Below are 20,724 nucleotides of genomic sequence, written 5' to 3'. Positions count from 1 at the left end.
GGGGTAAAAACTTTACTGAATCCCTTTAAGTCATGCACCTAGCTGAGCAGTTTTCAAAAATATTACAAATAGTTAGAGCTCTTGCTCCTGGCTCTGACAGCTCTCTCTGCTCTATTCTCCCTTGTGTCAGTGTTAGAGATAGCAGCAGGGAGCCCTAAGGGTTGTAGAAAGAGCTCAATAGTGCGGAGATGGGAGAAAATACAGTCTATATAGGGCAGTGAAAACTAGCTGCAGATATGAGAAAAGCACATGGAGAAAATAAGTGCAAGATACAAGCTGTGCTGACATATGAGCTAATGATGACAGCAGTGTGAAGGAGAGAATGGCTAATGAAATCCATTATTAACCTTACATAAGCTAGTTTAGATGTGTTGTGACAAGATGGCGTCTGCTTTCTGGAACAACACCCTGGAAGGAATCCTTGGAATGTGAAGTGGATACACCAAGAGACTATATATGGAGTGGATCTAACATGGACCAATCACAGACTGACACCATTGCTGTTCAGGAGTTGTGCGACACCCTTTTCCTGTCTGTTACATGATCTTTTGTACTACTAAATTTCAGTTGAGTGCCAGTGCTCGCCGAGAGAGAACCCCACATGTGACTTTGTCCGATGTAACTCTTCTAAGCATGCACTCGGCTCATATTTATTAGGTAAGGGTCAGTGAGATCTCATTTTAAGAGATCACCTTCACAGCAGCACCTTGCAAACACACACAGCTCACATCCAGCCTATATTACTCGGAGAGAGATTCCCATAAGAAAAAAAATCTGAAACTCAGATCAAGCTGAAAACTACATATTAGGGGCCTGAAATGAATGAAGTTATGTAAATTTCAGACTGAAATGTGTAATCACTTTTATGCCAAGGGTGTCTGTAGTCTTTTATGCAAATACTGCATACAAACCAAAATCAGCACTTTCTCCAACATTACAGAATTGGGCAGCAAAGTGGCTCAGCATTTACCCTTGCTAAATCAATGAGGTCCTAATGCTTGTTCATGCTGGCATCATGGCTTGTAATTCCAATGACAGCTAAAATCGCTATCTACCAGGATTTCTGTCATTAAAAAAAGTGTTACAGAACACCTGTTCTTGTTTTATAAAAAAAAAAGGCCAGTGTGAACGGAGCCTAAACGATAGCAAAAAAAAAAAAAAAAAAGTAAAAAAAGTGTTCAAAGTTCTAAGAAGTCCACGCAAAAAAAATATATTTCATACTTATATACAGTTTAAAGTTAAATAATAAAATGCGTTGATCCTGTAACTGACTGAGTGACCCTGCAGATGTTTAATGGTTTGCAGCGTACACTTGAAGGAGCTGTAAGGCGAGCTCCTTTTTCAGGCCTGTTATTTTCCAGCTTGTCTGTGACAGTTTTCATGTATAATGTCTGAAAAATGTCAAAGTCACGGCTTCAGAAAACAAATGCTCCTGACACGGAGCTATTCATCAAACACAACATCAATGTCAAAGTTTTCTGGAGGTTTTATTGCTGCTCTTTTAGAAAAAGGATACTACAGAAAGCAAAAACTTTTTTCCAATCATGGAAACATTGCACTCACACACATGCTATGGATTGTTTTTTTCTTTCTTTTTTTTTTTTAAAGGAATCCTTTAGATTAGGGAATATTTACATTGCCTTATTGAGGCTGAACTGAGGATTGTAATTAATTTATTGGTTTAAAATGTGCCAAATCAGGAGGCTCAAGAACGTGAGCTCCGCCCCCAAGGAGCCTTTTTGAAGCTAATGAATTATAGCTACAAAAAAATGCTAAAGTCACTGCATCAGAAAACAAATGCTCTTGACACAGCATCAATGTCAAACGTTTACTAGAGGTTTTATTTCTCTTTTACAAAAAGATAAAAGACAACAGAAACTTTTCCCTAATCCTAGAAAGGTTGCATTAGCTCACATGCCATCGATTTTCTTTTAAAGGAAACCTTTAGATTAGGGCATATTTACATGGTCTTATGGAGGCTGAAATAAGGAGTGAAATAAGAATTAATTTAAAGGTTTTAAATGTGCCAAATCAGGGAATCAAAAGAAAGTGAGCTCTGCCCCCGAGGAGCCTCTTTAAAGCTAAAGAATCATGACTGCAAAAAAAAAAAAAAATGGGTCAAATACTATTCTTAAATGGGTCTTCTAGTTGACAAACGAGAATAAGAATTTGTGAATGAGCAATATAATGTGAAGATGAGTAAGAGTTGTCAGTTTTCCTTTAAGTGAACCACCCATGAAAAATTGGATCGAAAAAAGAATGAGGTCTGGAATCTTCCACAGAAATGTACATTTTATTTTGATAACTGTATGCAAAAACTTTGTTGATTTTGTAAAGGTTTGTGACATTGCTTTGGCATAAAACCAGTAGTTAAGGGTGCTCAGAAGAGAAGGAATTGATGCCTAAGTGATTGCAAGGGAAATTATGGACAAGAACCCTTCTAGGAAAGTGCTTGACATTATACAACCAGGTGCTCATTATTCTATATGATTTTAACATCACATTCACTTGTGTTAAAAGTTACAGAATATTCTAAATATTAAACTCTGAAGGATGCTTACTAATATTATAAGTAAGAGAGGAACTTTTGGCATTAGTCAATCAAGACGCTTATTAAATTAATTAAAAGGGGTAGTTTTATAGGAAACAGACCCTTTAAAAATACAGATGCTGGGGTGACAAGTCGTAGGTCATGCCTAGCTAACATAGTGGTGTAGGACACAGAGATACACATGGGACAGCTTGTGTCTGCCACAACGGGGAGATGCTTGTACACATTGATCATCCATTCCGGATTGTGGGTTGGGGGTCTTGATCAGAGAACTAATGGGATATATGAACAATGGTTCATCTCATGAAACGATTACTTTAAAACTCATCCTTACAAATATGCCCTGGAACTTGGGAAAAGGGAGAACCCTTCCTAAAAATATGATGAAGGAACTTCGTTGATAAGTGACCCTCTTAGGACGTAATGTGCCAAATATAATATATTGACCCTGCTTGCCGGTATAATACCCCTTTATGATGGCATGGAAATACAGAGAAGATACTAGAATGGCTTTGTGCGATCACTAATAATATTCTAATTTGGTGCAGAAAATGTGTCAGACGCATCTCAATATCATTTTTACTTTTAAGCTTTTAAAAATGAAGAGAGCGGTTATACTTACCCAAATTATACCACATGTCCCTGATTTCAAAGCCGATCTGTCTTCTCATATCACCGTATCTGAAGGATGAGGAAAGGTGTAATTTATGTATTTTTGTCATTGTTTCCAATCTTGTGAATAAATATTAGCAATACCGAGTGACAAAGGCAGCAGTGATTGAATGTGACAAGCTATGACAATCTTTTCAGTATGGTGATGGGAAGAGACTGGAATTTATTTCCTCGGAGAGTAGGGAATAAAAGAGGCGCGCAGTCTATGAAGATTTCTCAAAGTTTAAATTGGACGAGATTTCTCAGGAAATATCTTTATCTACAGTTCATAATTGAATAAGAAGCACCCACCAAAAATATAACCAGGAAGACGACCATCGGTGAAAAGAACGTCTCCGGAACAGGAAATCCAATCAGGTCAGTGAAAATAACATACCTACACCCAGACTGGAAATATGGTAACCTTCGTCTTGGCCAGAAGGGCTACTGTGCTTGCACCAACATTTAAATTGGTTTTGACTTAAAGGGGATATCTGGGACTTTACAAAAGTGTATCTAAGCACCAACAGACAAGAAATTGCAGCATACCTGCTTGTTGTGCCCGGCGCCGGTCTTCCCTGACACAGAGTGGTCACATACGCTCCTGCCGGGAATTCAGAAGCCTATGATGACTTCACGTCCATAGAGTGGAGGCTTCTTTTCCGGTCCGCTCTGTTGACGGGGTGGGACTACCGAGGTCTTTCTGATTGACAGCCGTTTCCCCGCTGCCTAAATAGGGGAGCCATTTGTCAATCAGAATTACCTCGGAAGTCCTGTCGCGTCAGCAGAGGCAGCTGAATCCCCGGCAGGAGCGGTCTGTGACATTTAATATACATACAATAAAAAAAGGCTGCTAGGCCGTGTCCATACCAAGTTTGAACCTACGTTTAGTTTGCATGGTGCGAAAGCTCAAAGTGTATATGCTAAATTAGACCATGGAAGGGCTCGTCCATCCGAGCAGATGGAAGAAATCAGATGGTTCTGGCAACTTTCTTCTAGTGTCTATGGGGCATACACACTAGAAGAAAGTTTCCAGAATCATTTGATTTCATCGGCACCGGCCAACCATCCGCTCCGATGGATGATGCATTGTATTCAGCAGAGATGAGCTGCTGACAGAGGTGTCTGGCACTAGCTTTCTCCTCTCTCCTAGATGAACATTAGGAAAGCAGAGCACTCGTGTTTGGAAGAGTTAAGAGAGATTATTGTTTTGAAAATGACCGTTCAGCTGACAGCTATAAATTGTGCATGGCCAGCTTCAAGGGAAACCATCATCAGTAAATGACTTATTGTTTCAGCCTTTTTAAAAAAATGTTGGCAATCTTATTTTACATGTGACAATTTGTATTAAAAATAAATATCTTGCAATTTTTTCCTTGGCCACCGGGGCTTTTTTTTTTTTTTTTTTAGGCCTCTTTCTTGCAATCAGTCACAATCCGCCAGGTTTTGAAAAAAAACGGATCCTCAATTTTCTTTTGAGGATCCGTTTTTTCCCCATTGACTTCCATTAATGGCGGATTGTGACGGATTGCCGTCCGTTGCATCCGTTTTTTTGAGGATCCGCCAAAAGTTGGTGTCCGTCACCATCCTCAAAGATTTGAAAATGGAGCTTGCAATGTTTCTTTCTCTGGCGGATCCTCCAGACACTCATTTAACCCGAAATTCTTTCTGGGTGCCGGACAAACAAAATCAATCAATCTCTCTCTCTCTCTCCTTTTCCAGGCTGAGATGCCTTTAAAATTCTACATTTTGCGGATCCGTGAAAAAAACGGATGGGTGGCATCCGTTGTCATCAGTTCTAAAACGGATCCAGCATCCGTCCTTTTGGCAGATTTTAACTGATGCAAAAAACTGAAGTGTGAAAGAGGCCTTAGACTCATACTTCCTGTTGTTTCAGGAAACAACGCCTGTATATAGCCACAATAAACGTACCCTGACCCTACCTTTTGAACTGAAGCATCTAATGTGGCAAAGGTGATTGTGAAGGAAAGGGGGAGCAGGTGTGCTGTGACATCATCTATTGGTGGATCTTGTGTTAACACTTGTGTAATATAGGCCATTGTCATCCATGTATCGTATATATAAATGCTTACTTGAATAATGTAATAAAATCGCTACTGATCAAACAATAAATGCACAACTACAAACCTGCAGATTAAATTCTGATTTACGCTCCCAAATGTGACCTGTTCAAACCTGCAGTTTCCTGAATGCTGTAAATCCTCAAGTTCCTAAGCTCTGATACTAAAAGTATAAAATATTTTCCATTTCATTCTTTTTTTTTTTGTGTGTGCAAATCTACGACACTTTAACCTTTAAAAACAGCAACACGCAAAGTGTTTAACTGGATAGAAATCCCTACAAAAGGCAATAGGGATAAAGTTTTCTACGACAGATGCGATGACTACGTCCCGTGGAACACACATCTTCAGATGTATAAGTTCCGCTTTGTAGTGAGCAGTCGCCAAAAATCTCTAGACACAGGTACTGACGGAAAATGGATTAGCATTTCATTCAAGCTGTGGAGGAAATACAAAGCGTCTCTCCCTTCATCTTAAATAAAAAAATATGCAGAAAAATCACAATGCATTTCTATTCTCAGAAAAATGAAATTCGCTCGCCCTCTGTACTTGTATTTTTGAAGCGATAGCTTTGGTGCAGGTGGTTTAAGATTTATGCATCTATTTCACAGAAGTTACTTGTTACTCACTTGTTCAGGATTTTTGCTCTTTTGGCACTTGAGAAATTTTCCAGTTGCAGCGATTCTTGGGTTAAGAAAGCGACGGCCAGGTGAAAATAATTGTTCCACAGCTAAAGAAAAAAAAAATTATATTGCAAATAGGCAATTTTTTTTTTAAAGAGGACTTGTCGCCTTTCCCAAAAAAAAAAAATAATATCCGGCATAAAATAACACTTCTGGGGCACATCATCTAATAATTTTGCTTTGTTTAATTCCTCTGTTATTCCTCCTAGAAATGTATGAATTAATAGACAAAAGGGTGGTAACATTCCTCTTGTCAGAGAGGCGTGTCCCTGCATAGTCAACACTGATTGGTGAATGCAGAGTCAGATGTCAAGGACACGCCTCCAACTGATAACACCCTGCTGTCAAATCATTTCATATATTTCCAGGAGGAATAACAGAGGGATGGATCAAGGCAGAATTAGAAGAAAAGACTACAGAATTGTTATATTAGAAGGAAATAAAACATACCGTATTTAGACTAGTCAGATGAATGGACAGGTCCTTTTTAACTCCTGCATCAATTTTTTTGTCCCACTGTTAATAATTGGTATGTCTTTAGACCAATTCCATCTTATAAGTTTGTAAGTTTGTATGAAATTGTATTTTGTTAACTTATTTTTCATTACGTACAGTATTATATGTATTATATATACACATAGATTACGTGGGCCTTATTGGATTTTAATGGCTATCACATTCAGAGGAATGAAAATATGTGGTTGTTTGTGGGAATCTGTCAGTAGGATCAACCCACCTATGGGCATGGCGGTGAGAGAAAGTTGTATTAATTACATTTTTATCTGTGATTCAGTCTTAATTCAGAGTAATCCATTTTTTTATTCATATGTAAATGAGCTGTTAAGATCTATACACTGGAAATAGATCTCCCAGAGAATCTCTCTCCTGAGCTCATATTAAATGAAAGGAGGCGTTACCAGTGTGAGACATGTAATGACTGACAGTCTTGCCCTCCTGATTTCATTGCAGTGCTGTGTTTTATTACAACTAACACATAACATTGGAAATGAACTTTGTCTTGTTACAAACATCTGCAATTGTGGCTCTCATATTACGGTCAGCTCTGCTGTAGAACTGTGCCAGATTACAACTAACACTTCTTCAGCTTTCATCTCACGGCAGCCAGTGTGGAAGGAGAGGAGCAAAGTCGAGATGACAGATCGGAGGAGAGCTACAGCTTTGTTATGAGTAGAGTTGAGCGATACCGTCCGATACTTCAAAGTATCGTATCGGATGGTATCGGCCGATCTTTAAAAAAAGTATCGGTATCGCCGATTCCGATACCGGAAGTCCCATTCAAGTCTATGGGACTTCCGGTATCGGAATAAGAAAAACCCTTTCCTGCCCTTGTACAGCCTCTCTGGGGTCTGTACGGGCCTTTCGGGGGGCTGTGCCGGCCAGCCAGGGGGTCTGTGCAGGCTCCGGTGGTCTGTGCCGGCCTGCCGGTGGTCTGTGCAGGCTCCGGGGGGCTGTGCCGGCCTGCCGGTGGTCTGTGCAGGCTCCGGGGGGCTGTGCCGGCCTGCCGGGGGGCTGTGCCGGCCTGCCGGGGGGCTGTGCCGGCCTGCCGGGGGGCTGTGCCGGCCTGCCGGGGGGCTGTGCAGGCTCCGGGGGTCTGTGCAGGCATCGTCCGATGGGACTACAAGTCCCATCGGGCGATGCCTGCTACCATGACAGTGATTGACACATTAGCCAATGATGGGACAGTAGTAGTCCCATCATCCGGCTAATGTGTTAAATGTAAAAAAAAAAAAAAAAAAAATTACATGCTACATACATACAACATGCATACTACATACATGCTACATTCATACTACATACATGCTACATTCATACTACATGCAACATACATACTACATGTATACTACATGCATGCTACATACATACTGCATGCTACATACATACCACATATATACTACATACATAGTACATGCATGCTACATGCATGCTACATGCTACATACATAACACATATATACTACATGCATGCTACATACATACTACATGCTACATACTACATATATATACTACATGCATGCTACATACATACTACATGCTACATACATACTACATATATACTACATGCATGCTACATACATACTACATATATACTACATACATACTACATACATGCTACATGCATGCTACATGCATACCACATACATAACACATATATACTACATGCATGCTACATACATACTACATGCTACATACATACCATATACATACTACATGCATGCTACATACATACTACATGCTACATACATACCACATACATACTACATATATACTAACTGCATGCTACATACATACTGCATGCTACATGCATGCTACATACATACTACATACATACTACATGCTACATACATACCACATATATACTACATACATACAATACATTCATACAATACATACATAGACATACAGTACATATAACATAGAGTAACATACTTACCAATACTTGTCACATTGTTCCCCGAAGCCATTGTCTTTTCCGGAATAAATATTAACATAACAAACCACAAAAATACTCACCCACGATCCGAAGCAGTCCACGAGTGTGTCCCACGACGATCTTGGGTAGAGAACTGCAGCATCAGCTGTTGCTGCCGTTCTCTACGGGCTGCAGGAATCCAATGACGGAAGGTAGGTATCCTTCCGCACTGTATTCCTCCGCCACTTAAAAAAAAAAAAGTCCCTAGTCTCACTTTATGCCATTGCTGTGTGTGACAAGTATTGGTAAGTATGTTACTCTATGTTATATGTACTGTATGTCTATGTATGTATTGTATGAATGTATTGTATGTATGTAGTATATATGTGGTATGTATGTAGCATGTAGTATGTATGTAGTATGTATGTAGCATGCATGTAGCATGCAGTATGTATGTAGCATGCATGTAGTATATATGTAGTATGTATGTAGCATGCATGTAGTATATATGTAGCATGTATGTAGTATGTATGTGGTATGTATGTAGCATGTAGTATGTATGTAGCATGCATGTAGTATATATGTAGTATGTATGTAGCATGTAGTATGTATGTAGTATGTATGTGGTATGTATGTGGCATGTAGTATGTATGTAGCATGCATGTAGTATATATGTAGTATGTAGTATGTATGTAGTATGTATGTGGTATGTATGTAGCCTGCATGTTGCATGCATGTAGCATGCATGTAGCATGTATGTAGCATGCATGTAGTATGTATGTAGTATGTATTTAGCATGCAGTATGTATGTAGCATGTATGTATGTAGTATATATGTAGTATGTATGTAGTATATATGTAGTATGTATGTAGCATGTATGTAGCATGCATGTAGTATGTATGTAGCATGTAGTATGTATGTAGCATGCATGTAGTATGTATGTAGCATGTAAGTAGTATGTATGTAGTATATATGTAGTATGTATGTAGCATGTATGTAGTATTTTTTTTTTTTTTTTTTTTTTTTTAACATTTAACACATTAGCCGGATGATGGGACTACTACTGTCCCATCATTGGCTAATGTGTCAATCACTGTCATGGCAGCAGGCATCGCCCGATGGGACTTGTAGTCCCATCGGACGATGCTTGCACAGACCCCCGGACATCAGCACAGCCCCCCGGCAGGCCGGCACAGCCCCCCGGCAGGCCGGTACAGACCCCCACAGGGTGCACAGACCACCGGCAGGCCGGCACAGCCCCCCGGCAGGCCGGTACAGACCCCCACAGGGTGCACAGACCCCCGGCAGGCCGGTACAGACCCCCACAGGGTGCACAGACCACCGGCAGGCCGGCACAGCCCCCCGGCAGGCCGGTACAGACCCCGGGCAGTCCACACAGCCCCCCGGCAGGCCGGCACAGCCCCCCGGCAGGCCGGCAGAGACCCCCGGAAGGCCCGAAATGACGGCGCATCATGATGCGCACACACCGCGCATCATGATGACGTCAGTCTGTCAATCAACTTTGAACTTCCGATTCCGATGCCGAATTCCGATATTGAAAAAATATCGGAAGTCGGTATCGGAATTCCGATACAGCAAGTATCGGCCGATACCCGATACTTGCGGTATCGGAATGCTCAACACTAGTTATGAGACAAAGATCAGCTCTGCGGTACTGAGTTACTTGTAATCACACACAGCTCTCCAGTGAGGTCAGGAGAGCAGACCGCTAGTTATTTATATTCCTCACACTGGTAAATTTTAAATAAGATCTGCAGGCAGACTCTCCAGGAGATCTTTGTCCCGCCCAGAGGTCTTTAAAGCTTATTTACATATTGGGGAAAATGTGTGTCTCTCTGGAATAAGACACTGGATTGCAGATATCAAGGTATTATTTTATTCAACTTTCTGTGACTAACATGCCCATAAGAGGATTGATAGATTGCTTTCCCAAAAAAGTGTTGTACCAACCCAGTCTTTCCTCTATAAAACATATACCGTATATACTTGAGTATAAGCTGAGTTTTTCCGCACATCATTTTTAGGCGGAAAACGCCCCTCTCGGCTTATATTAGAGTCACTGTCCCAGAAGACGACGGGGGAGGAGGAGCGGCGGAGTCACAGGAGGCAGAAGCCGGCTGTTGCGGCTAAAGTCTGAGCCCGCTGCTAAAGAGAAATGAATATTCACTGCACTGGCAATGAATATTCATTTCTCTTATAGCGCCCACACTGTCAGCCACAGCCGCCGGCTTCCAGCAGCTGCCAGGTGTTCACGGGTGCTTGCTATTTATAAATAGGCATGGAGTGAAGTGAATATTCATTACCTTAATGAGTGGGGACATGTGATAGCTCAACTGCATGAGCTGCTGGCACCGGAACATGATGCTGCGAGGGTGCGCAGGGAAGGCAAGTAGGATTTTTTTTTATGCTTTTCTCATGGGGGCCATGCATGCATACAATGATAGGGAAGAGGAGCCATGCATACCAGGACATGGATGTGGAGCAATGCAAACAAGGATGGGGATAAGGAGCCATGCAGACAAGGATGGGGATGAGGAGCCATGCAGAAAAGGATGGGGATGAGGAGCCATGCATACCAAAATAGGGATGAGTGGACCATGCATACCAGGACATGGATGTGGAGCCATGCAGACAAGGATGTGGATAAGGATGTGGATATGGTAATTTAATGATAAGGCAAATCCTGTATTATCTAGCAGAGGCAGTGCAGTTTTTTTTATATACAAGCGATTAGGCATTTTCTGACATCTAGATTGGGCAGGGCCATATAACCGCTATGATCTAAATGATCACATTTGCAATAATTTACATCTCTATGGCATTCTTGGAGTCACGTATACATTTGATTGAGAAGACATGGTGCGCGGTAAGGAACATTCAATTACAATGAACTTTTTTAGGAAAACCCCGCTGGCAGGTAAAGAGTTACCATACAATGCACAAATCTGGCAGATATAAGACAAAATCTTTAGGCTTCACTGGATTATTTTCTTTCAGATCAGCACAAAAGAAGGGAACGGTGTTTACTATTAAACAGCTCCCTGAAGTGCAATGTGTTCTCCTCTTTACGGAGTGAGCAAGGAAAAGCTGCTGCTCGTTGGAAATCTGGTTGCCAGACGCCTCCTTGTTGTACCCAAGCTGTGTTCTCAGCATTTCTGTGCGATGCAACCTCCACATATGTTTGATTTGATAAGGCATTAAGCAAAGTTATAAGGCTGCGGAGAGCCACAAGTATGGAATTCTTTACTTTTGAAGACGAGAAGAAACAGAAACTTCTCATTTCGGGACAGATCTGTGCAAATTAGAATAACCAAATGGAGACCATAGTATGATGTGCAGAAGGCAAAATCCAACCAAGACTAATACACCATTTATCAGATACTGGTATGGCTTATCTCTTAAAGGAAAAGGTCCCTATACAATCCCTTAACTCTCTGGGCCCCACAAAGAGATCTGGCACAACGTCTTTAATGGTGGCACCCAACTCAACTCTGAAATAGGTATGTTTACTAGTGCTCTTGACCCATGGCACCTTTAGGTGGCTACTTAGTTGTAAAAGATCCCATTTTAAATATGTCCCTTATGTAGAAATAAAAAATTCTGTAATTACACTTTACAATAATAATATTTCCAGGGTTTCCAAGAAGTTGCCCTCTGTAGTCAGCCACATTCTCTTCTTGTTTTCTGAGGTCTGTGCTGGTTCAGGCCACTGTCGCGGTGCTAAACCATTGATCACACTAGTTTATCATAAAAATAGTCTAAGATTAAAAAAAAAGTAGTCTCTTACCTGAAGTTCAAAGTTTGCTTGATCCAAAAACTTTTTGTTCAGCATGTCAGCATACTGATTAATAGCCCGTAAGAAAACTCTGCGACAAGACATAAAAAAATGACATGGTTACTGAAAACAGCAAAGCGAAATACAAAAGGGCCTATAGGTTGGCCTTACAGTCATTCCCCTTTCACACAAGTCGCCTTCATTAGGATTTCTGCACCAGTCGTGGCAGCGGAGCCGCTCATTCATTGTAATGATATCAGCACTGTGTGTAGTCGCTTCTCTCCGGCCTCGGTAACCGTAGGTGAAGAAGAATAAGAATATAATCAATAGCGATAATTATTTCAGTCTGAGGAATGAAATAATGGGAAAGATAACTGCTATAGTGAAGGTAGGAGCCAATTAGCCGGCTTAATTACCGAAAAATCGCAGATATAAGACTGCAAGTCATTACATTTTCTATTATGCGTGGCTTCGGTATAAAGGTGGCATGGTACTAAATGTGTCTCATCTCAAGAGCACAACCTTAGAGTGACGTTAATACCTAAAGCCTCGGTATTTACCCCATTGGCCCATCATGGAGTAGCCCAGACATAATTTAAGAGAAGTTAAGGTCATCCATAGATTTTGACTAGCTGTTCGGCAAATTCTCATTTAGTGGACAGCTCACCCAGGACTTGGCTCAACCTTGTATGGATTCATTTTACTAAAGGAAAGGGAAGAAAACGAACACGTACGCCTTTTTTGGAACCTAAAAGTTGCCATGTTGAAACTCAACATATCCTGACAATCATTCAGCTTTAGAAAGACTGTCGTAAAGGCCGTATACGTCTTAAATCAACCATCAAGAATTGCTGGGAAAAGTATCTGCTGTATGGCCAAAACATATTTATTTGGACACCTGACCATTACTCCTGTATAATGGACATCTGTTAAAAAAAAATATGTATTGGGCACTGGTTTTGGATCAGAAGGTCTGAGTCAAATGATAGAAAATGTGTTGAATGGAGTTGAGTTTGAGGTTTTATGAAGCCATTCAAGTTCCTCGGCACCAAACCCGTCCTACCGTGTCCTGACGGACCTCAATTCGTGCACAATCATGCTGGAACAAGAAACGGTTTTCTCCAAACTGCTCTCACAAAGTTGGAAGCAACTGTGCAAAATGTCTATATTTAGAAGACCCCCTCGTACTATTACTCTTTTCCCCCAAACCTTTCAGCAGCCTCTATGCATTTCTATAGGAATCGATATTTGGGCATCTGCTAAACCCAGTGAAGACGTTTCCAGCCCAGTGATGACATGCTTTACATGCTTTCCAGCAGGCACTTGGCATTGTCTATGGCTCGCTTAGTCTTGTGTGCGGTTCCTCAATCATGAAACCACCTTTCATACAGTTCTCGATTTAGTTGGAGGGGTGTACCGCTTAGTGGCAGAGTCGCTGTTAGGCTATGATCAAACTTTGCTTTTTTGCTGCTTTTTTTCCTGCAGGCAGTAAAGAAGCAGCATGTAAAAATAAGTTTTTGCTGTGTTTTACTGCTTTTTTGTTTCTTTTTCTGGTGCAGATTATATGTGTTTGCATTTTTTGCAGCATTTTTGCACTTCACTGCTTTCTATGGAGAAAAAAAATTCTGCTTTTAATTATATAGTGTATATTTTAAACTAATGCAACATTTCTTTAAGCAAAGAATATGCTGATATATACGGTAATAGCCCTTTAAATCTGCCGGGAAATTACGACCGTCCTTGGACCTCTTTTTTTTTTTTATTCGACTCTTCCAGATTGACAGGCCCATTGCACATTATACAGCGAAATGTGAAATTGTAGTTACTATTCAGATTGCTAAGTATTGATCTGTATTTTAACAAGCTTCATTATTTCAGTAAAGCCTAATTAGCGCCATTAATCAGGAGGCTCCAGCAGTATCTGGGAATATTGGCCTGTCACATCATGTTGTGCCGGGGACCATAATAGGCTGCACTGATGCCGTCCGCCGCCGTACTAACAAGATCTTACGTTACTGAGGATTGTACTGATGGAATCACATCCGTGCTGCCCCGCAGGTCTGCTCCGGATACCTCTCCTAATCCCCGGAGCACTGATGGACACAACAGACTAACGATCACTGACAGATGCTTAAGTGCTTGGAAAGAAACGTATTGAAACCCTTCAAAGCTGCTCAGGCCCGAGGGCAATTGTCTATCTGTACAGTGACAAACTTCCGAGGACAGTAAATAAATTGTACCAAGAGATGTTCGTCCTGACAAGCATCACTGGCCCACCCGCAACCGGTCCTGTTACTGGAGACAACAGACTTGAGTCATGGTCGCATACAAGTGTCGCCTCATAGGGGGCTGTACAGTCCAATATACACACTATAATAGAACTTTATTACTTCCGTGTCCAGGCATTGGCTCATGGGGGGGGGGGGGTCGTACAGTCCAATATATTCAGTATCATAGAACTTTATTAGGTCCGTGTCCAGGCGTTGGCTCATGGGGGGGGTCGTACAGTCCAATATATACACTATTATAGAACTTTATTACGTCCGTGTCCAGGCGCTGGCTTATGGGGGGGTCGTACAGTCCAATATATACAGTATAATATAACGTCCGTGTCCAGGAGTAGACTCATGGGGCTCATAATGTATATAGTATAACAGAACTTTATTATGGCCATGTCCAAGCATCAGCAAATTGGGGGGCTCATACAATCCAATATATACAGTATAACAAAACTTTATTACAGCAGTGTCCAGGCGTCGACTCATGGGGGCTCGTACAGTCCTATGTATACAAAATTATAAACCTTGATTACATCCGTGTCCCGGCGTCGGCTCATGGGGGGCTCATGCAGTCCAATTTATGTAGCATAACAGAACTTTATTGTGGCTGGGTCCAGGCATCGGCTCTCGGGAGGCTCGTACAGTCCAATGTATAGAGTATAACAGAACTCTATTGTGGGTGTGTCCACGTGTCGGCTCACGGGGGGCTCGCACAGTCTAATGTATGTAGCATAACAGAACTTTATTGTGGCTGTGTCCAGGCGTCGGCTCTCGGGGGGCTCGTACAGTCCAATGTATATAGTATAACAGAACTTTTTTGTGGGTGTGTCCACGCGTCGGCTCATTGGGGCTCGTACGGTCCAATGTATACAAAATAATAGAACTTTATTACATCTGTGTCCAGGCATCGGCTCACGGGGGGGGTCTTGTACAGTCCAATGTAAGTGTAATATATATGCTCAACAATTATTTGCTTTCCCTATGACTCACAATCCAGAAACGTCAGTGGCTGGATGAAGGATGCAAGAGTCTGTCTGGATCCCAGAAATTCACTCAGCTTTTATGCACACACACTGATTACACACAAACAGGTGAGGCTGTTACCTTTTGTAGCCATTCAAACCCATTTGTGTCAACTTCTGTGCATGTTATCAGGCCAAAATCACCAGGGTATGTGAACTTTTGATCAGGGTCATTTGGATTGTAATTATGATTTAAAAAGAGAAAACACAGTAGTCTGACAATAAATGGCTTCACCCAACCACTAACCATGAGTGGAGAAAAAGTTTTGGTGTTATCATTCATACTCTGAAAAAAAGGGGCAAGAAAGCAAAAATTCTGCCGGGGTATGTAAATTTTGAGCACAACTGTTGTATAACAGAACTTTATTGTGACTGTGTCCAGGCGTCGGATCACGGGGGGCTTGAACAGTCCAATGTAGGATAACTCGGACACATCAAATTGTTGAACATGAGATTAAAAAGTGTATACACAGAAACAATAATCTAGATAAAGGAATGAAGGGCTATATCACAAAATTATAACTTATCCCCTATCCATCGCATAGGGGATAATTACTGATCACTGAGGGTCCGATCAATAGGAGCCCTATTGATCCAGAGATTAGGGCTCTGGAGTCTTGAATGGAGCAACCGTGCCATGCTCACCCCCAGCTACATCTATTACCCGTTGGGAATAATGCTTTAACATTTCAGATCACATAGTCAATAATGACGGGTATAACATATATCTGTAGGGTGGTGGTGGCGTACTATCTTTTTGCACAATATATATTTTTTTTACTGGAACAAGGTGAAATTATTAGAACCGTAACTTCCAGAACTGTAAAGACGGATCTGGCAGAGCAGACATTGCACTCAGTCAGCATATGTATCCAACCAAGACTTTCCTCCTCGTAGAGCGCGGGAATGGTTAATAGGTCTGTAAGTTGGACAGAGCGGTCACGGCCGGGATAACGCTGTAACAGAGTCAGGTGGTTCCAGTTTTGTTAAATTAAAAAGTATTGAGGATTAGGAAATGATTAGACAAGTGAACAAGCCATAGAATATGCCTGTACATTTCATTTTTTACATCAAGGACGAACGACCTGTAGCTCCAGCATAGAGGGAATATATGCAGACTGTGTAGGGAGAGGGAGGAGGCGAGCTGTGACATCGTCTATTGTGGATGGTGGATCCTGTATTATCTGCTGTATACACCGCTTATATTCCATAAGAACACAGATATGAAGCCCAACAAGCTCAATGCTTCTTCTTACCGACATCTACCATTGGGGAGAGTCAGGACACATCCATAACGCAACACACATACAGTTGTTTCAATTGCTTTGGCTGAAGTTCTTCTTTATTTCTGTCTACCAGCATAACGCTGGACCTCTTTTGTGCAAGTAAGTGAAGAAGTCACAGCCAGAGATGAGGCAGCGACTGATCTTCAGTGTGAACAAAAAATTAGGCATGTCGATATCCAAAATGTCTGATACTTCTATAGCGCCATTCACATTAGACTTTTGGCCAATTCTGCTGAAACTGGTTGACATAAAGGGTGTATATTCCCTGCTCCAAGATCACATTCCAATATTTAAATTAAATAATAATATTAGCAAATACCTCCAATTACAAATATAGAATAGTTCTGTTGATTTACTATGTGCGGGGCATTGCAGTAGCTTAGGTGTCCATGGTTACGACCACTCATATAGTGACAGTTTGTTGCTAGTTGTCGTAACCACGGATACCTAAGCTACAGCAATGCCCTGCACATGGGGTAAGCGACATAGCTTATTAGAAGTACTATACTATATTTCTAATTGGAGTTATTTGCTAATATAATTATTATTGTCCCTACACATATTGGGATAGGATCTTGGAGATGGGAATAACCCCTTTAACTTCTTAATTGCAGCTATAGACTTATACGTCCAAACATTTTCTGTCTGCAGCCTTTGGGTATTGCAGGAAAATGACTGCCAGCAGCCTGGGAAAGCTTCAGGTGCCCCCTGCTGAGTACAGGTGAGTAATTAGGCAGGGGGTGATCACAGCCCCTATAATATAAATGCACAGCATGGCGCTTAGTGCCGACAGTTTAATAATCTGTTACTGATGTATTCAGATTTGTTCCTTAATGTGCACCTTTCATTTGCCTCATATTTCCGTCATTTACACATCTGTGGTGCGGACTATCACACGGATCAAGAACCATCATGACAGCCAATGTTAAATATGGGTTTAAGTTAGTGAGCTATTAATACTCAGCAATCTTCCCGCACTCGCTGCTTAAAGCAAATCATTCCTCAAACACATAATCATAATCAGTGGGAGCCCTGATGCTCGGATGAACGGTGTACGAGCCGGGGAATCCGGTGATTGAGGTAAGTGCCAGATTAAAGGTCTGTTTTATTGTTGATCTGTCCCTTCGCAGGTTCCTTCTCTTGTCAGTCACTGAAAACCAGCCCGGATAATAACAGGACGGAGATGGCGTTTCCAGCCACATCTGTGCTATATCGTCTCTCTCCCAAACTTATCTTTATGGTTCCTACAACTTACCGTACTTTTTTTTTTCTTTCTTTTTAAATCTTAAAAATGCATTTCTCATGTGCCCATTTAGAGCTTATGGGGCGGGATCTGAAACAAGTCTGTGTAACAGAGAGGCAGTCTCTGTACAGCAATGTGGTTACCACCTGTAACCTCAATTAATACCTTGACCAACGAGTAATAATTTTTATTTCCATAGCGCCAACATATTCCGCAGCACTTTACATTATAGAGGTGACTTCTACACACAATAGACACTACAGCATAGCATAGCAATAAACAGATAGATCAAAATAGATGCCAAGAGGAATGAGGGCCCTGCTCGCAAGCTTACAATCTACAAGGAAAAAGGGGAGACACGAAAGGTGGGTGGTAACAATTGCTTTTATTGTTCGGGCCATCTCTAGTGTAAGAATCGGGTGTTCCTGTTGCTGCATGAACCAGTTAACAGTCTAAATACAGTCATGGCCAAAAGTATTGACACCCCTGCAATTCTGTCAGATAATATTCAGTTTCTTCCTGAAAATGATTGCAAACACAAATTCTTTGGTATTATTATCTTCATTTAATTTGTCTTAAATGAAAAAACACAAAATAGAATGAAGCAAAAAGCAAAACATTGATCATTTCACACAAAACTCCAAAAATGGGCCGGACAAAAGTATTGGCACCCTCAGCCTAATACTTGATTGCACAACCTTTATCCAAAATAACTGCGACCAACCGCTTCCGGTAACCATCAATGAGTTTCTTACAATGCTCTGCTGGAATTTTAGACCATTCTTCTTTGGCAAACTACTCCAGGTCCCTGATATTTGCCATTTTTAGATCTCTCCACAAGTGTTAATAAATCTAATAATCTTTATTTTTATATAGCGCTAACATATTCCGCAGCGCTTCACAGTTTGCACACATTTTCATCACTGTCCCCGATGGGGCTCACAATCTAAATTCCCTATCAGTATGTTTTTGGAGTGTTCTATGGGATTCAGGTCTGGACTCATTGCTGGCCACCTTAGAAGTCTCCAGTGCTTCCTCTCAAACCATTTTCTAGTGCTTTTTGAAGTGTGTTTTGGGTTATTGTCCTGCTGGAAGACCCATGACCTCTGAGGGAGACCCAGCTTTCTCACACTGGGCCCTACATTATGCTGCAAAATTTGTTGGTAGTCTTCTGACTTCATAATGCCATGCACACGGTCAAGCAGTCCAGTGCCAGAGGCAGCAAAGCAACCCCAAAACATCAGGGAACCTCCGCCATGTTTGATTGTAGGGACCGTGTACTTTTCTTTGAAAGCCTCTTTTTTCTCCTGTAAACTCTATGTTGATGCTTTTGCCCTAAAAGCTCTACTTTTGTCTCATCTGACCAGAGAACATTCTTCCAAAATGTTTTAGGCTTTTTCAGGTAAGTTTTGGCAAACTCCAGCCTGGCTTTTTTATGTCTCGGGGTAAGAAGTGGAGTCTTCCTGGGTCTCCTACCATACAGTCCCTTTTCATTCAGATGCCGACGGATAGTACGGGTTGACACCGTTGTACCCTCGGACTGCAGGGCAGCTTGAACTTGTTTGGATGTTAGTGGAGGTTCTTTATCCAACATCCGCACAATCTTGCGTTGAAATCTCTTGTCAATTTTTCTTTTCCGGCCACATCTAGGGAGGTTAGCCACAGTGCCATGGGCTCTAAACTTCTTGATGACACTGCGCACGGTAGACACAGGAACATTCAGGTCTTTGGAGATGGACTTGTAGCTTTGAGATTGCTCATGCTTCCTCACAATTTGGTTTCTCAAGTCCTCAGACAGTTCTTTGGTCTTCTTTCTTTTCTCCATGCTCAATGTGGTACACACAAGGACACAGGACAGAGGTTGAGTCAACTTTAATCCATGTTAACTGGCTGCAAGTGTGATTTAGTTATTGCCAACACCTGTTAAGTGCCACAGGTAAGTTACAGGTGCTGTTAATTACACAAATTAGAGAAGCATCACATGATTTTTCGAACAGTGCCAATACTTTTGTCCACCCTCTTTTTTAAGTTTGGTGTGGAATTATATCCAATTTGGCTTTAGGACAATTCTTTTTGTGTTTTTTCATTTAAGACAAATTAAATGAAGAGAATAATACCAAAGAATTTGTGTTTGCAATCATTTTCGGGAAGAAACTGAGTATTATCTGACAGAATTGCAGGGGTGTCAATACTTTTGGCCATGACTGTATGTAACAGTACAGACACAGAGGACTATTAAATGCAAAAAGCATGTGAGAACATGATGCGAGGAACCTGGTTATGGTAAAAAATTTTGAAATGAGCCACACAGGGATATTTAGGTTAGTGCGTTGAGCGATAGGCCAGTTTGAACAAATGCGTTTTTAAGGAACGCTTAAAACTGTGGGGATTAGGGATTAATCGTATTGACCTGGGTAGTGCATTCCAAAGCACCGGTGCGGCACGTGAAAAGTCTTGGAAACGGGAGTGGGAGATTCTGATTAATGAAGATGTTAACCTCAGGTCATTAGCAGAACGGAGGGCACGGGTAGGGTGGTAGGCTGAGACGAGGGAGGAGATGTAGGGTGGTGCTGAGCCATGGAGTGCTTTGTGGGTGAGGGTAATAAGTTTGTACTGGATTCTGGAGTGGATGGGTAACCAGTGTAAGGACTGGCACAAGGTAAAGGCATCGGTATAGCGATTGGTGAGGAATATGATCCTGG

General features: G+C 41.5%; 1 protein-coding gene across 1 annotated transcript in view; it reads right to left on the bottom strand.

Annotated features, from left to right (window-relative positions):
- DOCK1 (dedicator of cytokinesis 1) overlaps nt 1–20,724 on the bottom strand; it is a 495,500-nt gene that overhangs the window by 93,735 nt on the left and 381,041 nt on the right. Inside the window, exons 30-32 of the mRNA XM_073546335.1 lie at nt 12,205–12,283; nt 5,913–6,013; nt 3,174–3,232 (exon numbers count right to left, since the gene is read on the bottom strand). Of these exons, the coding sequence (XP_073402436.1) occupies nt 3,174–3,232; nt 5,913–6,013; nt 12,205–12,283 (239 nt within the window). The remainder of the gene's footprint in view (nt 1–3,173; nt 3,233–5,912; nt 6,014–12,204; nt 12,284–20,724) is intronic.

Source organism: Dendrobates tinctorius, unplaced genomic scaffold (genome assembly GCF_039654945.1).
Source record: "Dendrobates tinctorius isolate UK_male_01 unplaced genomic scaffold, ASM3965494v1 ptg000147l, whole genome shotgun sequence".
Taxonomy (NCBI): Eukaryota; Metazoa; Chordata; class Amphibia; order Anura; family Dendrobatidae; genus Dendrobates; species Dendrobates tinctorius.
Note: the sequence above shows the minus strand (reverse complement) of the source record. Positions and strands in the feature narration are given on the sequence as shown.